Source organism: Nelusetta ayraudi, unplaced genomic scaffold, assembly GCF_046127955.1.
Source record: "Nelusetta ayraudi isolate G7.1 ecotype Tasmania unplaced genomic scaffold, CSIRO-AGI_Nayr_v1 ptg000005l, whole genome shotgun sequence".
NCBI lineage: Eukaryota > Metazoa > Chordata > Actinopteri > Tetraodontiformes > Monacanthidae > Nelusetta > Nelusetta ayraudi.
In genome coordinates, this window is record NW_027466055.1 from 8,239,379 (window position 1) to 8,265,424 (window position 26,046).

Consider the following 26,046-nt stretch of genomic DNA (forward strand, 5'->3'; position numbering starts at 1 on the left):
TTTTGTCGAACTGCTGGTTGGTTGGCTTGACCGCAGTGACACCGACCGACAAATGTCACCGCTGTGTCTGTCATCGCGGACGGAAGCACTTATGACATTTTTGCTCTAAGTGTTTCTGGCATTATTCCAAGGTTGGATTATTAAGAGTTCACAATCAAGCATATGTATATTTTCTGACTTACAGCTGGCAGCCTCTGGATTCCCAATGTTTTTTTTTTTTGTTTGTTTTTTCAGTGCAGTATGTGCCGAGTTTAAGAGCCAAGTAAATTTGCAATTGAGACGGACGTGACCCCGGACTGGCCTCGCCTGGTTCACCGTGCTGAAAGAAGCAGTCTTCGATGGTTTTTCAAGTTCAGAGGCAAAATTTAAATCGACTTAACACGACCGCTTCCGGCAGACGCTGCTGGGACAATTTCATTTTTTTTTCTTCTTGGCTTTTTGAAAAATGACAAAACGGTGGCTGAGAGGGGTGGTTGTTTTTGGAGTGTATCATCAGCGGCTCACCTCGGCGGGGCCGAGACCTCTCGTGTTTTTCCTGCGTGTGCGGACATTGTTTGTTTTGGCTCGCTGCACTGAAGCCATCTGTCATTGCGTGTCAAAGTGCAAAACTCGCACTCCTTGCATTGTAATGTGCCACTTGTCTAAACTGCCCGGGCCCCTTCCACAGTGCTCTTCCTGTAACGCGACACGGCCGGGGCCTTTAAGACACGCACGCGCACCAGCGTGGAAACTCTCAACGTGTCCAGGTTTGCTCAAATGAGCTAATCTGTTCGCCATTACCTGCAAATTGTTTTTGATGTCTGACAAAACATTGAGCGGGAGCGAGGAAATTCCTAATGAAAATAAAAAAAGAAAACGTATTTTTCTTACAGTTTTTGAAGGGACACGGGTGAATAGAGGCCCTCTGTGTCGCCCGAGGGCTGAAAATGCAGGAGAAGAGGGAAAATTGCTGCAAAGCGAAAGATTTTTTTCTTTCTTTCTCCACGACAATTTTTTGGAATTCATGCAGCCCTGGTGGAAACGTTTAGTGTTTTTTTCTTTTCTTGTGTGTGTGTGTGTGTGTGTGTGTGTGTGTGTGTGTGTGTGTGTGTGTGTGTGTGTGTGTGCGCACATACTTGTTGTTGCATGTCGGTTTAATTATTTTCCTTTGCATCCGGTGTTTGGCGCATTCTAATGGGGCAGTTTAGCCGTCTGGACGGCCCTCGGAAAATAAACCGGGGACAAATTTGCAGCGTATTCAATCAAAGTTGAGAACGCTTGAAAAATAAACCGTTTGGGCCTTTAAAAAAGCCCAACGCATAAACAGTATTTCATATCTGCGTGTACCGCAAATTGCGTTTGTTTAAGGGCTCGAGTTTCGGGTTTATCATAATTCGGTAATACTTGAAATGACCCCGGGGCAAAGCGCCTCGTACCGGTAGCCGCAGCAGCGACAGATAGGAAGCGAGAGACAGAGAGAAAGAAACTAAAACGGGCTGCGTTCAATCTGTTGTCGGAGTGCCGCAGTCCAAAAGCAATCAAGACGCTCAAAATCAACAAATGTTTGTCTTCGGGCATCTGGGACGGCTTGGCGGGTGCGTGCCAGTGGACGTGGCCATTCCAGGGGGGACCCACGGGAGCCGGACGGGGTGAGAGAGGTCCGGGGAGCCGGCCCGTATTTCCAGGGCAAACTAATAAACTTGTCTGGCTGGACAGACAGTAGTGTCCGCTGGCGGGGGGGGGGGGCTGTTTTCACAAGGCAACAACCCCCATTGCTGGCCACACACACACACACACACACACACACACACACACACACACACACACACACACACACACACACAAGGAAGACAACTGCAGGCAGACACACAATTACTGAGCAGCGACTCGTCTCCACAGCTCATTCTTACTCAGTGCTATATGTTTAAGGTCAGGGTGCAGGGTTTTTTTTTTCCAGCTGTTGCAGTAGAGAGCAGTATAGCGGCGCAGACGTGAGATGTCGTCTTAAAATTGATGCTGAAAGGCGACTCAGCCAAGTGCGACAACTCCAACAGAAAGGCTATTTTCCTGTCCATGAAGTGCCCAAGTTACTGACTGAAAACTGACCTCCATTTTCTCCAAGCGCGGTCACACGTACCCATTTCACCTGTGTTGCAGTTTTCTAAATAATCCCGCTAGTGTCTCTACAAGCATGTTATCATTTAAATCTCCAGCGTTATTTTTATCTCCAAGCTGCACACTCTCTTTAAAAATTCATTAAACGGGGGGGAAAAAAGTTTAGACAGCTGAATGTTGTTCTCCCCTATGTAATCACCGTCTCACTGGCTTTTTACAGCCTCCCAACTGACAATAACAGCGAAGGCGAAAACAAACACAGACTGCTGGCCGTCTGAACAGAGAATCAGATTCGGGGGAGAGAGAAACATCCATTAGCGTGGCAGCCAACGACAGCAGAGGACGCTGCTCAGAAGGCCAGACTGCGGTTGTGTTCGTCTCGCTACCTGGTAAAACATGCAGGGACAGAAAATAAATAAATAATAATTCCAAAAAAAAAAAAAAAAAAAAAAAGCCATGGCGTGATTCTACCGTCATTTTCAGGAGATTCTGGCACCAGGCTAATTATGCCTGAGAGTGTAAACAGTCTGAGCCGCCCGACCTGATATAAAACCAGCCTTTGTAAAGGCCAATGTAAATTGAGGTAATCCTCAACTGCGCCACTTACCCCACGGGCCTAAAGTGTGCCGCGAATTCAGCAAACAAGACAGAGGAAAAAAAGACACCACCTTCATGAGCGTCAGCCAGCTGTACGGCATCCCAGAGATGCTAATGCTCAAACGGCCACTTCCTGAAAGTCAGAGGGCTGCTCTGTGCACCAATATAAATGGAGTAGCAAAGCAGGAGAATCGGACTTTGCTCAGCTATGAATCTGTGCAGTATTAAATCTGCCAAACCATCTTGACCAGACAACAAGACGTGAAAAACACTATAAGAAAGCCTTTATAAAGGCATCTGATTTAGAATGTGTGTGCAGCAAAGTTAAAGGCGTTGATCTGTACTTTTGCAGCACTTATCAATCATTAGCTGAGGGGAGGACGAGCAGGACTGGGCACAGGAGTTCAACCGAACCTCCCAGCACACCAGCATTAAGATTCCACAGAGCTCCCCAGCGGGGAGGAAAGTCAACAGCAGTGATGATAAACATGAGTCAATAATTGGCCTTCACCGGTTTCTTTTTAAGAGCTAGAAGAGTTGGGGATTTTTTTCCCCCTACCTCTTTGATATAGTAAAAGAATGAGCCAGGTCTTGAACAACAGTAACTCACACGTGAGGAGTGTAATTGGTTTAAGGAGAAACTTCGGAAGCCAACTTGTAAATCCTGCTTGTTTAAAACATGAGCCTCCACTTCCCAAATCCTTCCCACCAAAAAAAAAAAAAAAAAGTTAAAAAAAAAAGGTTCTACCGTCTACTTTTACGTCTTTCCTTGAATAAGTTTGTGGTTAAGCAGAGTTTTTTTTTTATGTATATGTATAAATTTGGAACCGTTTTGTCCAAATCTAGCCACTGACGTGGTGCAGAATGTCCACAAAGATGAATTAGGTGTGAGGATTAACTGGTGTGATGTTATAAATTTGTGGCTTCTGAGCAACAAATGTTTCACTTTCATAATTTCTGACAGCACAAACAGAAAAGTGTTTGTTTTGGCTGCCGCAAAACACAAACCACAAAAACACCTGAAAACAGAAAAGATTTGAATTGAACAAATTCTTTCCCTTTCTGCTCCTTTGCCTTTGACTACTCGTCCAGGGAGCCTGTTTTCTGTCAAACGCGCCACCGCAACTTTGTTTATCACCGGTGAAACTGCAGAGGAATGTGATGCACCCTTGCAGACGGGCAAAAGAGAGAAAAAAAAACACAAAACTCCAATGCTGATTGCTTCAGCTCCCCTGGAGAAACTGAGGGAAAAAATGTCAATGCTGGGTGTGAAAAGCTTAAAAGGGGGGAGAGAGGATCAACTGTACTGGGGGAGAAGCCATGGGGCTCCGAGCACAGGGCGTCTACCGGGGTGAGGCCGAGACAGTTGAGGCCGAGAGGGTTGAGGGCGGGCGGACGAACAATCTGAAAACGTCTTTTGATATCTGTGTCAGACGGACGAGGTGCGAACAAGATTAGTTTGACTCTGAAAGGCACACCGCCTCTTTCAGCCTCTTTCAGCTCGTCCTCGATCCCGCACCTGTCCCGTCCATCGTGCCAGCAAAAGAAAAAAATACATATTTTTTTTCTTTAGCCTGACAATGATAGATGCCTTCCCAGGAAGCCGAGCGCTGCTTAGCGTATCTTGTTAAAGGCGGTGAGTGGGCTGCAGCTCTGGACTCTGTTACGTTCTGGCCCTCGGGCAAGTTCCTGGGCTTCTTTTTTCCCCCACTTTTTTCTCTCCGTAAAAAAACGGACTAGCAGAGATGGTGGCAGCGCGGCACCTCGCGAGGAGACCGCGGGACAACTCAGGCATCCGTCACGGAGGCTCGGCAGGGTTTTCAGAGAAGCCCTTTCAGAGGCCAGCGGGTCTTGGAGGGGAAACGCGTGTCTGTGATGCCGTCTCGGGTTTCAGGGAGATGCTGAGTCCCCGTTTGATGGTGCGCTGGCATCCCCGAGTCGCATCGGGTTACCGGCTGCCCACAGGACACGGCGACTGTCTGCGGCCCAGTGCTGCAGGGCGCAGATGAAAGCAGCGTGCGGCGGACACACTGGTCATGTGTGTGTGTGTGTGTGTGAGAGAGAGAGAGAGAGAGAGAGAGAGCGAGGAAGCAAAACAGCCTTTGTGATTTCTGTTTGAACATTGTTTTTGTCTGTTAAGGACGCTTTTGTTTGTGCCAAAACTCCCCAAAAGTGTAACCAATGGCCATACAATAAGGTTCAGTTTCATGTTAATATGTCAAAATATATGTAATACACTGTAAATATATATATAAATATCATGTGATCAGATAAAACTGATGACTAGGGCTGTCAAACGATTAATTTTTTAAATCACAAATACGTCCTGTGACGTGGAAATGCAAAAAAAGTGTTTCCATGACACTTTTGCGATATACCTCTATATCGATACGTCTGATAAACCACCTCATCAGAGCGCAAAAACCTTTTAGCGAAATTTAAGAGGTGTTTGGAAGTTTAGGTGTTTGCATTACCAGTTTTTCATTGCAATATTTAGGTTTTCGCGCAATTCTAGGGGTGATAGAAACGCAGCTACACACTGGACGAGCCAGATAGCATCAAGAGGCTCTGAAGACGACACAGTCTCCAAATATCAGTCCACACCGAGCGGTTGCAGTTGCTGGGCTCTGCGTCATCACACTTGTGACGAGGGGCAGGTGAGGCCGGAGCGCAAGAACAGCAACTGGGACTTCGGCGGCGAAGCATAAATCAGGCTTAGGGCGGTTTCACTTTTTGACGGCTTCACCTGCAGAGGCTCAGAGCCCGGCGAAGCTGATGTAACGCAAACACCGGCCTAATTGCCCCCAATTAAGTCGTTACACAACACAAGCCAGAGGTCTGACAGTTTACATCCCTCTGGCTCCGCTTACAAAGCCCCCCGTGTGTCAAGTCCGACTGGGAGAGGGTTCCCACCGGCGTCCGCAGCAGGAAGACGGATCACGGGGCACCGGCGCTCCCGTCAGGTACCCGGCAATTATAAGCAAAAGTTTCTTTTGTAGTGGAGGAAGTTGTTGCTGTGGGACATTAGGAGGGCATGTGTGTGTGTGTGTGTATGTGTTTACCTCTCCTGACATGTCGGGAGCCAGAGGAATGAGGGGCCATAGGGAGGAGTAGATGATGAAAAACACCACCCAGAGGCCGATGCTGCCCCAGATGGCGATGTGGCTGAACTGTACGGACAGAAGGGCAGCGATCAGTGATCAGTGAAACGAAAGGGACACAAGTCTGCTCCTCGTTTAGCTCCTCTTCATACAGGATGGATTTTGTTTTTGCTCCCATATCTCCAGAAAACAACATGTTTCGCCCTCCTGCGGTTTAAAGCCTCTTGTGAACGCTGATCCTTTGTTGGACCTTCCCCAATGTTTGTCAGTAGCAGTAGCAGTTTATTATTTAGCCAACACAGTGGAGATATCAGCTCTCTTTGTGACATAACAAAGGGTTGATTTCTAGAACTCTGTGGTTTATCAGAGTTTCTGAAAAGCCAAGAAAACGGAGGAAGTTTCCTCACTAGAGAGGAGTTCACAAACAGGCTAGAGGCGCAAATCGCTGTAAGAAAACACTGGAAAAGGAAATCTTATGCAACATGGGATCTTATTAGGTTATTTCCTTTGGGCCTAGTTGGCAAGGTTAGCGGTAACAAAAACCCATAGGGCATTTCATAACAATCGAAAATGAAAGAAATTAAAGTCAAAGCCATAATCGAAGGTTGGAAAGAGACGCGTCAGCTCACCATCGTCCAGGACGACGTCTCCAGGCCGGCTTTCAGGCAAACTGTGATGACCACAAACTGTCAAGAGGAGAAAGAAAAACACTGAAACGAGGAGTCTGTCTCAACTCGAATCCCGTCAAATTATTCTAACAAGATCCGAAGAGACAAAAAGGCAGGCTTCATAATTCAACGACACCTCGCGCAGACACAAGGCAGAAGGTGTCGAGCTGGTGAGTCACTCACTGTGTAAACCATGTTGCCCAGGAGCAGATAGTCTGGAGTCCTTCCGTTCCCAAATACCGTATCTGCGAAGGGTAAGCGACATCACAGGCTTTTAGCGCCGACGCCGAGGCGTTTTTTCACCTCTTGGGTTTCAGACAAAATTCCATTAGCTGCTCCGAGGGGGTAAACAAGCGGACAGCACATTCGTTATCACCTCCGGCGCATCCGGCCGCGAACTTTGGTGTCAGAGAATCAGATAAAGAGCGAGACCCCGTCGCTCCTTTTGAAGGGGGAGCCGGGACGGCACATTTCAGCTGTCGGGCAACAAAAAAATGTTCCGACATGAAGTTGCGTCAGCAGAGTCTGAGCAGCACAGGTACCGACTGCGGCTCAAAAGTCAGAAAATGTTGCCGATGTCCTGCTGGTTTCCATCAGCGCTGAAATTTTTTGTTCGTCTCGCCGACCTTCTAACGGAAAGAAACGTTCAGTCCGACTTCATTCTAGCAATTTGGATTCTTTGTTGTGATGAAGTCAGGAGGCGGCTGCTGCCAAACAGATTCACTTATATCATGAGCGGATGGTATTTTCGCACTGGCAGCTTCACTCGGTGGGAAAATATGTTTTATGTTTTGACCCTCAGCTAGTTTTGCCAGGAGTTTAGCTCAGCACTGCCGCATGCGGCAGCAGGATCCTGTGAGCCTCACAACAATGGGAAGCCTCCGACGGGCCGAGCGAGCAGATGAAATTTTTAGGAAGCGTTCCGACCGGCGTCTCAGGTTAACCGTCTGGCTTCAGCGCGAGGAACAGCAGAGCCGTTTTCTGATGACTGGCGCAAAATGCTTATTTCCTCAATTAATCCTGGTTTATTTGGAGCCGCAAGAGGCCCGGAACGCGCTGATCTCAGATCGCTTTCCGCGGACCGTCTTCCCTTCCCAAGTAAATAAATCACGTCCCGATCGCAGTCGTGACGGACGCGGCCGACGGAGGCGCTGACATGAGTTTGGGCAGCGACTGGGGCCGAGACGTGTAATCGACTATAGAAGAAATAAAGCCCGGGGAGCTCCGTTTTTTTTTTCCTCTCCCCCCTTTCACTTCCGGCTGATCACGTGTTCCGCTGGGCTGCCGAGGCTCCGCTGACAGCCTGTCAGTCAGACTGAGGGGGCTCGGCGCCTTTGTTTGGAGAGCGAGGCCGAGCCTGTGTGGTCCTCGGCTCTGGCCAGCCGAGACTTACCGCCTCAAAGATCCCTATTCTCTCTCTCGCACACACACACACACACACACACACACACACACACACACACACACACACACACACACACACACACACAAAGACAGAAACCTTTGCATCTTAGTGCGCGCAAACATGAACAACTGGCCTGCAAATAAATAAATGAAATCATTGTGAACGGTAATTACTTTGGCTCGCAGCAACACTAATGTTTTCTTTTGGAATGAAAGGTTCCGCCTTTAATTCCAACATTTGCGCGTTTGCAGAAAAAGCAGCTGATAAGTGAGCGCAGAGACATTTCGACAGGTTGGGTATTTTATTGTTTTTTTGGGGGGATTTTTCTTGCGCGTGCATGAGACCGGGGGGCTGCTTAGCGCTGCGCTCGCCGCTCCTGGCCGCGCAGCACACATGTTTGCAATTCATGAGCGCACGGTTTTTTGAAGAGAAAGAGAACTAATTAAGACAAAGTATGTGCGTTTGACTATCGTCCCTCTTCATTCCCCCCCCCCCCCCCCCCCGCCTCTCCGAGAGTCGCCAGCCGGAGTCTCTGGGAGCTACTTACCATGCTGGAAGGCTTTGAGGGGGAACCAGAAGAGGATGACGGAGTGGAAGAGGCCGTTCAGACAATGGGCCCAGAAGACCTGCAAAAAAAAAAAGAAAAAAATTAAATAGGGGCGAGGCGAAGACGGAGGAGTAGGAGGAGGAGAGGGGGAGGGGGGAAGGACGGAGGCGGCAAGAGGTTCCAAGATGAGAGAGTTGAAGACGGTGTGGAGAGGTGAGGGGGGAGAGAAAAAGAAGGGGGAAGAGCTCCAAGGAGGGGGGTTGGGGTGGGGGCGCTCCAGCCTTCCAAGTGACCCTTGACCCCGGCCTTTTGTGCCCGCCCAGCGCTAGGCTAAGTGGCGGTTTTGTCAGGGCCTCCCAGCTGAATGGCCACCCCGCTGACAGACACGCTGTATATCCTCTGTGTGTGTGTTATGCTAGAGAGAGAGAGAGGGAGAGAGAGGCTGCCGAGTGTGTGTGTGTGTGTGTGTGTGCCAGCGTGTGAGTGGTGAAAGGCAAGAGGACGAGTCTTAAATTCTATCTCCTCTCCTAAAAAACCAATCGCTCCCCATTAAAGTAAACATAAAGACGAAAACTTACGACTCTTTTCGCCTCGCTGAAAAGAACATTCATGCCACGCTAATATACAAGCTGCCAGCGCTGCCAGGGCTTCCCTCTTATTATATTTCATTAGGTTTTTTGGCCCCTTTCAAGTGAGGGCTTTGAGCGGCGCACAAAATAAATGGCACGGGGATTTAAACAAGCAGAAGTCGGCCTAGAAACACACGGCGGGGGAGCGACTGATGGGCCCGACGGAGGTTTTAAAAGTGTTTTCACGGCCGGGCCCCGGAAAATCGCGCCGCGGACCGCAACTCTGCGCGTGTGTGTCTTTGGATGAGCCTTTTAAATCAATACTCCCACTGCAGGAACCACCTCGCTGCAAATTTACGCTACGCCACGCCGGCGCCAAGCACAACACCGACGGGAGGGATGTAGCACGAAACAGCCGTGAAATTCATTCTGCCAAGAAGAAAAATATTTGCAGTCGGTTGCCCAACTCTTTTTTTTTTTTTTTAAATCCCTATAATAACGCGGAGGGCAGCGTTAATTCCAAGAGATGAAAATTTGACAAACCCAGGACAATAAAATGGCTGGAAGAGAAAACACACGAAGGTTTCATTTTAATCCCTGGTATTTTTTTTCCCTCCTAAACTGGCAAATCCGGGAACCGGGCACGGAAACCTCGGGGTTGTAAAGCTGTCAGTGCAAAATAAAAGCTTTCACGCACCGGATGTACGACAGGAAAACGTGACATGTTCGCATCCGCTTGAAATTGAAATGGAAACAAATGTAGAAAAGGTTTTCGTGGGACTCCTCCTGCACTGAGCAAGTTCTTGTCCTAGTCGCGATGACCAGTAAGATTTAGATGTTGCCCTCCTAAAGAACAAAAAAATAGAGAGTGCACTTTAATTTGATTCTTGTTTGTGCTGAATGACACACAGGTTTGTTGATTGATCTTGTTTTGATCAACATTTGTTCCCTGTTAGCCTATAAATACTTCTATGTCCTTGTTTCTTTTTTTCTTTTCAATCAATATAATCTTCATGCTTTGGAGATTCTATTTTTCCAAGAACATAAGAGGGCCATCTCAGCACGCCTGCTGCACTGAGGCCTTGGAACGCAGATGAGTCAAAAGAAAAGCGGTCAGTCTGAACGGTAAAGTTAAGCCGGTTCGGGATAAATCGGCACTTCCTGGACGTCGGAGAGTTACTCTAAATATTCTGTAATGAAAAGGTGCAAAGAGAAGACCCAGGAGGGAAAAGAGTGAGACGGTGTGGGGGGAGAGTGAAAGGGAAACACCTCCAGTCTGCATAATAGACCTTGACCTCAGTGCCACGACCTGCTCACCTCCTCCAGCGTCTAAACAAAGTCGCCTGGCCGCCACCCCTCCCCCAAACCAGCCCGGGATTACATCACCCTGCCCTCTGTACACACAGCCCTCTCCGCTGGGTGACCGATGGCCGCCCCTCCCCCAACTCCTCTACACCCGGCGGCCAAACGTGGGCTCAAATCATCGGCGACGCTACAATAGCATGTTTACGCCAATCAGCTCCCCGCCGACCGGCTCGGCTCTCCGTCGGCTCCTCGCAGGACGCTTCTGCTGGGTGCAAACAAGCCCCTCCCTCTGCCTCCGGTTTTCCCCTTTACGCCAAATGATGAATGCTAATGGAATCAATAAATGTTCATAATCATTTGTCACAGCGGGGGGTCCTTCCTTTCCCCCTCCCCCGCCCGCTTTCTCTTCCCCTCGCTGGTCTCCAGCCGCACTGCGAGGGGTCTCGGCCTGATGAAAGCGCGCTCTGTCCTGTAAAGATTCCAATCTTTGTCAAAAGTGCTAATTGCCAGGAAAGGGGTGTGGGGGTAGGATGGTGGGGGGGTGAGTATTAATGCCAGCAATTAATAGTGGGCCAAATATTTCCAGTGCCAGCGTCCCCTTCTTTTCATTCGCCCCCCCCCCCCCCCTCAAGTTAAAAAGAGGAGAGCCACCGAGGTGCCACAGGTGGCGGCGCCTAGTTAACTAGAGTGAGTCAAAAAGTGACCTGTGTAAAACTAGCCCCCCCTCCTCTTCCTAACGGCCGCGGCCCCTCCCCTCCTCGCACTTCAACACAAACAGCTTTGATTCACAAAGACAGTATCGGTTGTGTACAAAAGAGAGAGCCGGGCGTGCAGAAAGACAGGCTTCCAAAGGCCAAATTCCTGCTGGATTTTCTCGCCCTGCCTCGCCTCAGGCCAGCTACAAGGAAAATATATCGGGGGGGGTGGGCGGGCGGTTGGAGGAGGACAGGCCAGCAAAAACAAGCCGCTGACCGGGGCCGAGTCATGGTTTATGGGTGTTGGAAGCAAGGGGGCCAAAAATAAATAAATAACCGTTAAAAAAAAAGAGTTTAACTTGCATCAGACGCATGTTTGTGAGACTCTTCTTGGCTCGTTAATTAGAACGTTAGAGAACCAGTAAAAAGAAAATAAAAACACGTAAAACGCAGCTCAATCAGGTCGGCGGTTGGAAATAAAAACCTCCTTCCAATACACTGTGCAATTAACGGCGCTAAGACCAAATCACATCATCATCATTAGCGTTGCCTATCTTCAGGCAACGACTGGGGTGGAATCATTCTTGCCGGTAGCTTCTCCGTTTGGCCCACCGAACACTCTCTATTTCTGCAGCTCCTCTGGAATTGACAGGCCCCGGCCATGAAAGTAATGGATATCCCTGACAGTAACGCACCTAATGACCCCGCAGTGTGTTCATTAATCACATGTGTGTTCACAGTGTCAAATGCTTTTCTTGTAATTTTGCGATAATGGCTCAGGAATAGGCTGTAATGGGAACCTCTAATAAGCTTCCATTACATTCTTTCACACTGTAAAAAACAAACCAAAAAAATGGTTTGACAGTGGGGTTCAAACTATGGTTTGGATTTTCTCTCCATTTGTCATTGGGACATTATTAGAATCTGTAGAATGGCCAAAGAAAATGGAAAAATAAAAATATTCCAAGGCACATGTCATAGTATATAATTGAGGAGCAAACGCACCCCTCCCATCTCTATGTTATTATAATAATATGATTTTACAATGTTCTCACATTGTTTAGCACAGATAAAAGAAATATGATATATATGTTTGAACTTTGAGCTCAATAGTTTCATCCAAAAGGCATCCAAAGACGCAAAACCTGTTCAGAGTCCAACAGTCAGTGTGGTCCTGCAACTGGTTGACAGCCTTGTTCTGACAACAACATCCCCGCTTAAACAAATTGTCAAATTTTCCGCAACAAATTGCAGGGAAAAAAAAACACCCGTCACGCACTAAGACGACGTCGGCGCTTCTTTCCGCCACATCCCCAGAAACCCGTCTGACCTCGGCTGCCCCCGACCACCATGGCCAATCAGTCTTTAATCCGGCACCATGCAATGCTAACCGGGTCACCACGCCTGTGAGGAGGGTCCGGAGCTGCGGCCCCGGCACGGAGAAAGAGGGAGACGTCTTTATTGCGAGGAAGTTGGGAAGTTAATGGGCAGCCCCCCAGTAAAGCAAAGAGGGCAGGTCAAGCCGGGCCAAAGCGGGATCAGACCGGAGACCCGGTGGCTGCAAGCTGCTGGGTCACTGGCGGCGGGGATGGCTGGTCTGGGACAACAGTGACGGAAACAACTTGTGTCATGAATGTGACGTTAATTGGACGTAAGAGCTGCTGCGTCTGGTCTCTGCATGTGTGCGATCGAGCAAAAAGCAAAAAAAAAAAAAAAAATACAAATGACTCAATGGAAAATTAACAAATGCGAGGGTTGCCGGTGACAGTTCAGTTGTCTGGAAGTCATTCAGACGCATTCAAGTCTGGCCGTACGCCACAGAGTGTTAGGAATATGACTGGAAACAAGTAAACTTTTTTTTAACAGAGAATGTTTTGTAACATAAAGGGTGGTTAACTGTTAAAAGATGACAACTACAAATAAAATGAAGAGTAGTAAAAGTAATGTATGTTATTTTTTAAATCGACAAATGATCAAAAGTTGAACTGGATAAACATGAAATGTTTGCAAAATGAAAAAACTGAAAATGAAAACCAGTTACCTTGGTATTGAAACCCATTGCGTTCTGGGATGTTTTGTAGAGTTCGGGATATTTCAGCATGTTTTCTTTCCTACACGATCGCTCAAATATCCCCAGAGTGAGGGGGGGCAGAGCCGTAAAGATCTGAGGAAAGAAACACAGAGACACATCAGCACTGATGTAAACATTCTACTTCTAATGAACTGTTCATGCTGCACTGATGTGACGGCCCTTCAAACCTAATTAAAAGTTACTGAAAGCACTTTGCAAATTAAAAAATATAATTATCTTCATTTGTTTGGTTTTGCTTTTTGCCCAACTCTATTCGCCGTTGAAGATCACTTATCATGAAAGTATTTTCCCCCTTTATTTTTGTTTAAATTGTCACTCTGTTCATATGCAAAACTCAGCAGCCACGACCATCTGCGGCGCTCTCGACTAAGAAGCAGGTATTAGAGCCTTTCTCGGCTAAGTCATTTCGAAGCGGTGCTGTAATGTTTTCTGCTGCAGCTGCTGAGAGAAGGCGAGGTGATGCCATTGTGTGGCTGCGGGGGCTCCACAGGTCAGCTGGTGTGAGTTCCCTCTGGGCCCATCTGGAGTGGGAGTCTTCAGGCGTCACTTTGTGGGACCAGTGGGCCACAGGACATGCTCCACTGGGCTCCTTTCTTATTCACAGCCAGGCCCAGGAAGATCTCCATTTAGGGGCGGATTTGCCCCACTGCCTCAGACAGACTCCCACTGAGTGGCAGGAATTCCCCCCAGTTTTTTTGGATTATGTGAGAAACTAAGCCCTCTTCCCGCCATCCAGTACAATACTGACGGCAGGTGACGGTGGTTTATTGTCAAATGGACGCAGGCTGGAGACAGTAGCTGCGTTTCCAGTACGGTTTTTCGCAAAATAAAAGCGATATTTCTAAATGCGTAAATGCGGAAAAAAAAAAAGTGTTTCCATGACACTTTTGTGTTATACCTCTATATCGATACGTCGGAAAAGCCAACTCATGCGAGAGTCAAAACCTTTCAGCGGTATTTGAGAGGTTTTTCAAAGTTTAGGTGTTTCCAACACCATTTTTTTTATTGCGATGTTTAGTTTTTGCGCACTCTCACTTGGCAACATTGCACTAACTCACGAGTTGCTTCTATTTGAAACAGATCAAGACCGTGATGAACTTCCCCTTCGCGCTTATCTCACTTTCCCTTTGTTTGCCAAATTTAGTTTAGCTTTTAAAGTCCAGTATTAAATTACACATAATTTCCTTGAGGGGCTAATGGCGTGGAATTGAGATCAGAGGTGCAGATGATTTTTTTTTTTTTTACCTCTCCTTAATTCTTGACAGTTATGAAATATGAGTTCATTAGGAGTGGTCCGATTATACAGCCCGGTGGGAATCCCAAACATCAACAGCTAGGCTAGCGTCGTTGCTGTGCTATTCTTCCTGTTCTTTTTATCATTCAAATGCATCTGACTGCTTCCAACAACACTCTATAGGCTAAGCAGCGGTGTTGTTCTTTCGTATTCCGTACATAGTTTAAGGCACAGAGGGAATATGGAGTTGACAAGTGGTCATAAATAAAGGAGGAAGTTTTCAAGATGTTGCTGACATGGTTGGCCAATAAAGGGATCAGTTTTGGGGCACCCCACAAATCAGGCCCGTGTCAGAGAGCAAGAGGGTAAACAAGTTAAGCTGAGTCTCTTGAGAGTCAATTTTTATTAAGACTTACCACGTTGTACAAGCCGATGCACCAGCGTTCAAACAGGATCTGGCCTGAGAAGCCATTGACAAATGCAAACCAGATCTAGAAGAGATATGGTAACACACAGAGAGGGAGCGAGATTAGCAATCACAAGCGCACAGTGCAATGAGCAACAGTTGGCTATAATCACGGTTTCATAACACAGTTTACACTTAGGGGGTTTTATTTATCACGGGCAGACAAAAAAATGACTTTGGTTTAGCGTTTTCAAACGTTTACATTTTAATCAGCAAGGTATTTAATTGCGAATCCGATACTGCAGGCTTCACTCAAAGTAGATGATGGAAACTTTAAATGTCGGTGCTCTTCTGTTTCAGTGGGTATGGTTCCCATTAGTGATAGTGGCAGGGTCAGTGGTTGCCATTATCAGATTTGAAATGGTTTCACTGGGTCCCTGGACTAACAAAGCATTTCCAAGTCACACTGCATTATTCATCATCTAATGACACATCTAATGAGACTGGGGAGAGAGGGGGAACATGGTGGTTTGTAAAAGGTACGATATCGGCAGTTCACATCTACTCTAGAAATTGTAAATTAAAGTGGATGATAAAAGTCATTTTGACACTGCAAAACAATCATTAAGTGAATCACAAACAAAATCAAAACAAGAGACGGAATTGACCCTGAAGTGGTTTGTTTGAAGTGCCTGCGCTGTGATTAACATGCCATAAGTCTTAATTTGGTGGGTTTCAAACTCAGGAAAGGAAAGAGGCCACGAAAGACCACGTCAGGAACAAATGAGTGACAGTGGGAAAGTCTTGTCCTCCAGAGAGCACCTCCTTGAGGCGAACTGCAGACTAGATTTATTACCGGATTACCTGCAAACATACATCAAGAGTGGTGTTTTCATCCTTGATCTAACTGAGGACAAGTGGGTGACAGATGAGGGTAGTTAGGTTGATGGGGGCAGATTCAGGGCTTTGGGAGACTGAGTGATGGAGACTCTGATATACTCAAGAAATGGAGACAGAGGTAACTAAAACCATATGTTAAGTGGAGATGAAGGTTATCGGCACATCTTGATTAGACGTACTTATCTGTGAAAAGTAATAATGCCAAGATCAGCACCCAACCAAAGGATTTTAAATTGCTATACATGCAGGTACTTTATAACGCATGTTCTTCGGAGATCAAGATTTTTTTTCTTACATGTTGCCAATCCGGCTACAGCAGCACCCGAGGAAATGGTTTCTCACGCTTTTCGACTTTGACACGTCTTAGTTTATGTGCGTGAGTCTGTCAGGGGAACATCAGAGGTGCTGTGTTGCGGCCACGGACAACCAAGAATTTCCCCGCTTCATTTAACTTCATTATGAAGGCATGAACTGCTACAAATTCTCAGATTGGGACAAAAGCCCATTTGAGGGCTGCCACTCTCTACACGACCAGTTCCAATCTGCCACTAGGCCCATTCCCATTTAAGCGCACAAGGGTATGCATGAAAACAAATGTCTGTGGCTCCACCACTCACCCTCTTCATTCTCCGGCTGGGGCGTAGGCAGGGCTGGGGGCCATGTGCCTATAGATTTAAGCCTGTGTTTATGTGTGCACCCCCACCAACCCCACCCCATCCATTCTCATTCTCTCCCTCTCACCAGCCCAATCTACACCCTCCCAGCGCTGAGCCCGCCCTTCACACCATCAGGTGCACTCTACCATGATGTTGTTTCTTTTACAAGGGGGATGGTGGTGCTGGTGGTTGGGGTGGGGGTGGGGTTGGGGAGGCCTCACATTTGTGTTCGCCTCACGGTGAACCACGCTACTCCGAATCCAACGGAATTATAAGTTCTAGGCCTGTCTCGACTGTTTTTGGACGTCGGTTCTGAGGAAAAGACATGTTTGCTTCGAGCTGTGTGCAGGTTTAGCCATTAGCCCCGGTCCAAGCCATGGTAATGAGAGGCTAGTGGGCAGGTCAAACTGCTGAATTAATTACAGTTCTGCCCAATGACAGGCTCTCGGCTGATATATTGTTGTGCTAAGGTAAAAAGGCTTCTATTCATAGATTGTGGTAACTGCTTCTGTGTGAGGGCTTTGGCCTGGTCCTCGGGGTCCCAATAGATTCTCTCTCATTCTTGCATCCCTTGAGGGACAGATGCATTGATTTGCTCATTAGGGGAAGTACCAGGCAGGATTTTTTTCTCCCCCTTTTCTTCTCCTCATTGAGTGCCACTCAGTGAAGGGGTGTGGCTGGCCTCTGTCCCCGGCTGCACATCATGAAAAACAGTAATGGAGGGGAGCCAGGGCTGAGAAAAGGGGGCTTGGGCAGCAAGAAAAGAGGACTTCTTGCATATTTATCAGCGAATCAAAAATCATTGATTCCAGGGTGCGGGGCGAAATGACATTTGCCCAAAACGATGCAAATCCTAAAACGCCTGAGCTAGGCGCTAAAGAATCGCGAATAGAATTCATGCACAAAGCGAGTGAGGAATAAGGGGGCTTTCGTCAAGACAGAGCTAATAAATATGCTGGAAATATGTGGACCTACAAACGCTGGCCGTCTCACAATGCCAGACACGGCCTCCGTGGCTTCATTCAGCGGGCGGTCGGCGGTCGGCGAGCTTTGCTCTACTCCAAGCCACTACACTGAGCCGCCCTGAATGAGCTTTCATGTAATTGCCTCATAAATGCCACTTGTCCGTCAGCCTCCTCTGTAGCACCCTGGCAAGGTGTCAATCAAACATGAAGGGCCAGCTGGATCGGCCATTTGAATGGAGCTTCCATTCCTACGGCTTCCTTTGGACAGGAGTTTTAGCTTGAACTGTGGCTAAACATGCTCGGCATAATACTTATCTTAGCAGAATATTGTAAAATATAATCGCACCAATAAAGGAGTTAAGAGGTTATTTAGACTTTTATTAGGAACAGGGAAACAATGTTTGAATAATACTGAAGTAATTATTACTGACTTTTAACGACATACACAGACATGCTTGACAATGCTTGGCTGTTTTCTGAATGTTGGGAAACAACATTCTGACTGTTATGTACAGATTTGGGAAGACCAAAAAGAACACTTCAACAGTTGAGGCTATCAGTCAATCCTCCCCTGCAGAGGCACTCTTAAGTCCTCAGTCATATTTATGTGGAGAAAATTCTGGATCATAATGCATCTATTCTGGCTACTCCAGAATAAGCTGAGATCACATCCACGTCTGCAACAATAGACAGTCCGAATACCGTCCAACTCTACATCTCCTTCAAAGGCCAGAGACCCGGTGGAAAAAAAAAAGAGGTGGACCAAAGGGGGCTTTGACACAACCCCCCCACCAAAGTCCTGGTATTCAGATTGTGACACACACTGTATCACACAATGGAGCCACACACTAAAAAAGTTCAAATTCCTGTCAGCATCCACGATTCTCAAGCTGGGCCGAGCCCGCAAGTCAAAGGGAAACAAGCGGACACAAAACTAAACCTATTAGTACGACATATGCAGCTTTTATGTATAACCCGGGGTTACTTGTGTGTTAGATGTCAGCGTCTAACAAAACAGGGTCATTTGAAATATTGACGAAGCCGAGGGTGCAGAAATGTGCCATTATCTGCTTAAATCCCTTGAAGGAGTGCAGCGCGAGGGGGAGGGGAGATATTTTTTTCAAAGAGCAACAAAAGATGTGCTAGAAAGACGCTTGGCCTGCAGTCAGAGCCTCAGATGTAGTGTCCCAGCTGCAGGCTCTGCCTTGAAAGGGGACCCGGTATATATCAAAGAGGTGAAGTTTCACAAATTGGAAGAAAAAGAGGCTGAGAAGAATCCTGACCTTGTTTGGATGCAGTGCGGCGTTAACGTGTCATTTAAAAGTTCAAATGTAGAGCAGAGTGAAAAAATACAGGAATGATTGCCTCATGACGTTATGGAATATGCAACTTCTCTGGTGTATTTGTGATTTAAATGGATGGAGTGAGCGCCTGGACGGAGGCTGACAGTTGTCTCTCACCTCCAGTCAGAGTACGGCAGACGGAGACATGTAGGAATGTAATGGGTAGTCGACTGATTTTCCACGGTACATAAACTGGAATTAGGGTGAAATTGGGTGTCAGGGGTCAAGCATGGGGACGAGCAGGGGAGAAATTTAAAAGTGGTCGAATTTCCATAAGAGGTCGTGCGGTGGTTGATGCTCTAAATTAAAGCTCGAGGACTCGTTCAAATCACATGGTTTTTAAGGCTCTTAGTTCCCGCCGGCCGAAGAGTGACTTTCGACATGTGTTTAACCAGTCAAGAGCTCCATAGACTTACATACATATCATATAACATGTCAATTTTCCTGTGTCATTTCCCTTCTGTTGGCAGTTTTCTAAATCTTACATGACTTTGAAAGTGTAGCAGAACTTCCAGTTACAGACTACAGCAACGCAAAGTATTAAATTTGTGCTTATAAATGCAGTTACAGATTATAATATTTGAAGATTATTCTCAAGAAGTACGTAAACAAAATATAACAAGGAGATAACTATCAGAATATGTAAGTTGATGACTGGTAACGGAACTACAGTATGTTTTTACCCTCATGGGATGACATGTTGAGGATTCCTTCGGTTTTACATTTAGACCTTGACCAATGCACTACTTTGAGTGCTAGAGCCTCCGTGGAAGACTTACTTCAATGATGTAGAGGACAATGTTCTTGTAGAAGCAGTAGAGGATGCACTTGGCCACACGGTTGTAGTTCCAGGCTCCGTGGACCAGCAGCAGATTCTTCAGGTATTTGAACTGCGTGGGACGGACGCACATAGAGGGAAAACAATGGGGCTCATTAGCAAATGAGTTGACGAACATGTGTGAAACTTCTCCTGCAGCTACGGCAGGCTCTTGAAGATTGAGGGGCGGCAGCCTTGAGTAGCACTCTCACAACGCATTCCAACATTTTTCCAGGCTGTTGGCTCTCACGAAACTGAGTAAGAGACCCGCTCCCCCAACCCCCCCATTCTGGCATCAGACAAAGAGTCCGAGAAACAACATTAGAGGTTGGCAGAGGCAGAATCGCACGTATATCTCTGGGCTAACACAATTTTGTTTATTTGCAGGTCTCCAGGCCGCCTTGTCTTTCAGCATCACCATGGTATTCTTTGGTGAAGTGACAGCACAGTAGCGGCCCCTCTATTTGTCTGACCCCATGAATAGTTGGATCCAACATCAGTTCACACAGTCCCGAGCCGATGACTGATGGAGTGCAGAGGTGGCTCAGCCTACGCGCCCACCCCTCACTCCCCCTCCGCTCCGCACAAAGATAATTCTGACTTTCAAGTACTTCAATCTTGGAAACAGGCTGCTAATCAACAGCAGCAGTCAGGAGCTCTTCTGAAATTCCAGGGCATTAATACAAGTCAAGGGAGGAAGAAAGAAAAAAAAAAAAAAAAGAAAAAACAAGAGGCACGACTTCCAGGTATTGATTTCAGACTGGGCTCTCCAAATTACAGTTAATGTACTGTGATGCCAACACATCCAAAACACCACTTGAAGTCTGGAGGCGCAATTTAACGTAATGGCAGGACACAAACTAAACGGATTACAAGGGGCCACCTGTCTTAGGGAGACATGCACTTCTGCATGCGATGCCAATTGGAGGAGCACTTAAGCCGGGCCGAGTCTCTTGAAGGCCAAAACGCAAACTGGAGCACAGAGAGCGCACTGTGTTTTCCGCCCACTATTGGTTTCCCAAAACCAACTGTACGAGCCCTGTGGCTGTAATAGAAACATGATGTACTGAGTGGCGAAGAAACGGAGCCGCCACGGCGGGAACTCAAGGACTGGGCTTGCTCGTGGCGATCACATGTCCATGTGTGTTTCATAAAAGAAAACCAAAAAACCGGCGCAACAGCGAGAAGTATGTACTTAGGTGCCATTTTTCCAGGATCCATTTCTGAATGATTTGGTTAAGGGTTGAGTGTCAACAGGTGGCCCTTTTACAGGTGGTTCTACTTCACTTGTGTATGGACTAATGCGCTGGCAGACATGTGACCTATTGTGGCTGAGAACAATGTCTCGGGATATCGCTGACAAAAGTCTAAACAATTGAAGACGCAACAGCGGGGAAGATATTTTGCTAATTTTTTGAAAGTGTAAATGCGCACTTGAATGAGTAATTCTAAAACATGTGTCATTTCAATTTAATGTATGGTGCATGTTTTCAAGTGTTTGGGTTTTTTTTTTTAGATTGTGATACAATACTGATTTCTAATTGGAGGGACCTTCACATGCAGTAAGTTATTGTCTCTGGGCTTTAGCGTTTAAAGCAAGGATACATTTGGCTTTAAAACATAAGAGTTGCACGAACTAGACTGCTCATAAAGAGGGAGAACATTACCACGATAAAACAACTTGGTATAGCCGGATAACATGTTCAGGGTACAATATTTAAGATTTACGATAAGATTATAAAAAAATATAATTATTGTTATTGAAGCGAAATGAAAAATTAAACAGTGGTTGAGCTATGAATTTTACAACATGTGCAAAAGAAAAGTGCGTGCAGCAGGTGTCTATTAGTTTGAGTCTGGCAGCGTCTTCACGCAGTTTATTGCCTGTCCGTGCCCATTTTCTTCTTGCACATTTTTCTTTTTTAACACGCAGAGGCCAAAACGCTTCCACGTGTCAGATTTAAAACTCACACTGTGCAGTTTTGACAGACTTTCTCACCTGCTTCTTCCTCCGCTTTGACAAAACGCTGCCCTGCCACTTCCACTTGACTGCTGGATCTGCATCAGCAGCCTTTTGCCCTGAGGGCCTCTCATTTGAAACCATTGTATGTTCACAACAAGATAAAGACGCTTTTGTCACCATAGCGCCGTGAAACCGAAGACGCCGTTTCATGCCTGCTGATGAGGTAACAAAGTACTTAAATAAACATGTTTTTTTTTTTGTTTTGTTTTTTTGCCTCGCCATCCTGCTCACCTGGGCGATGGAGTAGTCGGACGAATTTGCCGCCTGCAGGCCCTCGTTGCCAGAGATCCCCACACCCACGTGGGCTGTTTGGATCATCCCAACGTCATTGGCTCCATCACCGATGGCCAGCGTGATGACCTTCACCTGTTTCTTCACCATCTCCACCACCTCCGACTTCTGGAGAGGAGAAACTCTGAGGGGGAACAAGCACCACAGGGGGAGCTATTTCAGTGAACTGAAATTGGATTTTGCTTTACCTAGCCTCGATAATATTTGGCTAGTTCGACCTGCAGTGAAGGCTGTGTTTTTTTGTGTTTCTCGTGATCCCATCTCGCTGATTGAGACACTTTCAGGTCTCTTTCTCCGTGCGACTTGTGGCCAACTCCACATGTTTTACTGACAGCAGCTCGCACTTCCTCGTCACGCCGCTGAGGCCTTTGGCGGGCGGTGCAGAGCGGAGCGACTCTCCAGGGATGATGTCATAAAACGTGTGTCTGTTTTAGGTTGTGAAACTGTTAATGTTTATGTTCTCCACGGTTTAAGAGGCCTCATTCATCTCCCGGTGTCTCTCGGTGCCCCCGACGTGTGCACGAAGCAAAGGCAGGTTGTGGTCAAAGGGGGGAAAAATAAATAGAAAATTTGATGTAATGTACTGAGTCATAAGGTTTGCTGTTGTTCTGAAAACACGGTGCCGACTTCGGGGGCCAAGACCCCATCGTGGCTTCTTGAGTACTTAAGTACTTCCTATTATTTATGCAGTCTGGGAAGGTCGACAGTGGACTTCAGCGAGGTTCAAAGTTGCCACTGAAATTTACAACAAACACACCTTTTAAACTACTGCCATAAAAGTACTGTACGGCATTTGCAAAGGCATAATTCCTTGTCATGTTTATTGTCTCGCTAGTGAACGAGCTGGAGGAAGATGACTGGTTGGTTGCTGCAGCCCGACTTGACTGACTGCAGTCGTTGAGAGAATTAAAAGAAAAAATAATTGGGGGAGAAAATGTTTGCTCTTGTCATGCTCAGTCTGTTCTGAAAAATATCAAATAATATATAAAATGCATTGTACATTTTTAATCCAAAAAAAACGATGATTGTTCATTTTTGTTGTTATTTCATCCCTAATTTATCCTTTTGTATTTTAAAGTGATGTAGACTTTATTGCTCTGAATTGTTGTTTATTATTTTAAGTTTATTACTCTTTACTCTTTATTACAATAATTATTCCAAGTTTTCTGTTTTACCCAAGGTTTTATGATTTTTAAGCACTATGTAGCTTTGTCCAACACAAATGGCTACAGTATTATTATTAAGATTATTATCTTACAGTAACATTTGCTCCTCACAGACACATCATAGTATCATGGCCTCAAGCTTACCAGTGCTTATTTTGACGTGCACAGACAAAGTCTTATCCAAAACATCTTTCTTTTCCATAGCCGCAATTCTTATTTTTTTTTCCATCTCATCTCAGATTTAACCTTTTCCACGTCAAAAGATAAATCTCACCTGCAGCATATGACAGCTTTACAGGACAGGGCGAGGTCCAGGAAGTACTGTCGCACTCCGAACGTGAGGGCGTACTTCAGAGTCTTGCCGTCGATGATGAGAGCAAAGTCGTTCTCCTTGTAGAGGGCATCACCCAGCATTCCGCAGTGGTGGCTGAGCGTCTCCCTTGTTCTCTGCGTGATGGAAAACACAATGTGCATGTTTAATGACTTTAATTGGTGCCATTTGTCACGATGACCTCAGGCCTCGTGTTGGTAGAGTTGATAAAGGAGATGTGCGCCGTTACGAGGTGACGTCAACTTTTTATTCCCGCTGCTCTTTCACCCTCGCTGGTTGAGACCACTGATGTAAACGACGAGATATTGAGTCTCATTAGTGATTTATTTTCTAGTTTAAGCTCCAGTTAATCAACAGATTTACCATTGTGGCCGCATTGACGGAACTACACAAATCTGAACACGAAATAAAAGCAGCAGAATGCAGACTATCGTGCTTATGAAATATAGACTAATTTTTTTTCCTATGAAAATCAAAGACAATGCACAAGTTTATTGTAGAAAAAAAAAAAAAAACGAGAAGACACATTGCAGAAGACACAACAATTTTGAGCCCACACCATGTTTTCTGACTTGCACTCTAAATGCCCACTTAGTCCGTAATCCACATCAGTCTGGAATAAATGAGACGGATCTGTCAGCTCTTCCTGGTAATCCCAAACTGCTGCGCCGCAGCTGCCGCCCGTGTTTTCGATATTTATTATGTTTTCCAGGCTTACCGCGCTCCGGCTCTGGCTAAGCGGCGATAACACACGACGGGTTTGGCGACGAGCGGACTCGGCCTCGCTTGCACAGTTTATGCAGCAATAATGACGAGTGACGATGAGAAAGAAAGCATCAATGTGAGACTGACAAGGGGATTAACTGTCCTTGTACGCGGACATGTGGGCTGCGAGAAACCCAGCGGTGAGATCACCGTCCGCTTCCACCCCTCACCCGTCTTCCCCGCAGATGTTTAACGCATCAGGAAATAAAAACTGCTTCAGTATGTGGCCATTTTCTGCAGAATGGATGAGGTGTGTTAAATTATTAGAGTTTTTTATATATATATATATATATATACATATATATATTTATTTTTTTTATTTATTTTTTTTTCAAATGGCACACAAGGAACATTCACGTTCAAGTTTAATTATGAAAACCAAAACGCAGCAGCTAGCGCAGCATATCAAACGTGTACAACAGTCAGAGGTAATCATTTAAGAACATTGTCAGTTTGTTTAGAAACAGGTCTGTAGAATGTTTTACCTCAACATAATCAATGTTTATTTAGTTTCATGGCGTGTTATGAAATGGAATCTGAGACACATTAAATGAAGGGACTTGTCAAGGTTCACCAGAATGTGAAACAAATGGCTGTATGAAAAAACTCGGCCCCATGGGCTGGAGAAGAGTTTGCAGAGAGAGACAGAGAGAGGAGTTTGCTTTGCCTTTTAAACGGTCGACCGACTGTGATTTATTCATCACCGAGGCATTTTAGGCTGAACTGCAACATCGGCATTCAAGGGATGCAATGGCAAAAAAACGAAAAGCGAACAACCGACACAAAAAGCATTTAATGAGCATTTGGAAAATTTAATACAACAAGCAGATGCACAAACAGCTGCAAGCATTACTCGTGGCTGCCGGCGGTGGCGGCTGCAGAGGCGAGGGGGGGGGGTCCGAGGCCCGGTGGCCCGAGGTCAGACGTGTCAGAGCGAGTCGCATTGTCCCGCTGGGACCGGAGCAACGTTCGCTTGGCATAACAAAACTCTGAAACCTCAGCTTGAGGGAAAATATTTGGAGAGAGGCGCTTTACGTTTCACACAGCGCGAGAGGGAGAGAGGGAGAGACGCGCACAGAAGGAGATGATGGATTAACGCGGGAGGGGAACCCAGGCCAGAGGATACAGGCAGGGAGCAGCTGCCTGGATTTAACCATCCCTGATGGGCTGTGTAAAACAGCACAAGATGGTGAGGAGCGCATCGAGCGCCTGTGTGTGTGTGTGTGTGTGTGTGTGTGTGTGTGTGTGTCCGGGCCTTGTGGCACCCACAGGGCTCAGGAGAAAAGCCTCGCCATCTCATTTTAACGGGGTGATTTGGGACGACGTCTCGGCGTGAGCACACGTGCGCCTTTCGCACAAGCCGTCGAGCGTAGAAAAAAAAAAAGTGCTCATGGGCCATCAATTCATCACGATGGGCAAAGTTTGCCATTTCCTCAAGTGGGGCAGCCATTTCCTCCGCAACCTCCAGCGGGAGGAATTTCGCCGCTAATGCTGTATGGCTCCTCCTAAAGCCTCTTTGCTATGGCTGTTGTGAGCAGTTTAGCTTATGCGACTGGCTCGTGTTCTGGTCCTGGGAATGTGCGTGCAGCGTCCCATTCAGAAACACTGGAGAGCTTCCCGTGGCGAGACTGGGCTCCATTGTTGATATACATCCACTAGAGTGGCACGGCCAGCAGGATGTGACACTCGCACTGTGGAATCTGGACACGAGGGTTTGAAGTGATTTCTTCATTAGTTTCAGGCCCAAAGAAGGAAACGGCCGCGGTCGCTGGCCCTTAATTAGACGTGCAGCGCTGATCATTCGGTGACATACATCTAAACCAAAGGACGGTGAAGGATTAACTGTGGAAGAGCTGCAGGTTCAAGGACTTCAAAGACAGGATGTGGCTTTTTTGTTTTGTTTTGTTTTGTTTTTCTTTGTAATTGGCCCAGCGCTGATTGGACATGATTATTTGCAAAGAATACAAATATACCACAGTGATAGAAGGGTGCTCGTAATTTGCTTTCATACTCAAAGTGCAAAGTCATCATCTAGTTCAACTACGAGTGCAATTAAACACTTCTACAACAAACAGT

The 26,046-nt window shown here is 46.5% G+C and overlaps 1 protein-coding gene across 5 annotated transcripts in view; it reads right to left on the reverse strand.

Moving 5' to 3' along the window:
- The window catches only part of atp8a1 (ATPase phospholipid transporting 8A1), an 89,857-nt gene that overhangs the window by 9,395 nt on the left and 54,416 nt on the right, over nucleotides 1–26,046 (reverse strand). For all 5 annotated transcript variants that reach the window (XM_076012094.1, XM_076012103.1, XM_076012089.1 and 2 more), the window contains 9 exons: nucleotides 23,149–23,321; nucleotides 21,649–21,832; nucleotides 19,357–19,467; nucleotides 14,724–14,798; nucleotides 13,023–13,145; nucleotides 8,413–8,491; nucleotides 6,644–6,705; nucleotides 6,422–6,478; nucleotides 5,754–5,861 (listed from right to left, as the gene is read on the reverse strand). In XM_076012094.1, coding sequence (XP_075868209.1) covers nucleotides 5,754–5,861; nucleotides 6,422–6,478; nucleotides 6,644–6,705; nucleotides 8,413–8,491; nucleotides 13,023–13,145; nucleotides 14,724–14,798; nucleotides 19,357–19,467; nucleotides 21,649–21,832; nucleotides 23,149–23,321 — 972 coding nt within the window. The remainder of the gene's footprint in view (nucleotides 1–5,753; nucleotides 5,862–6,421; nucleotides 6,479–6,643; nucleotides 6,706–8,412; nucleotides 8,492–13,022; nucleotides 13,146–14,723; nucleotides 14,799–19,356; nucleotides 19,468–21,648; nucleotides 21,833–23,148; nucleotides 23,322–26,046) is intronic.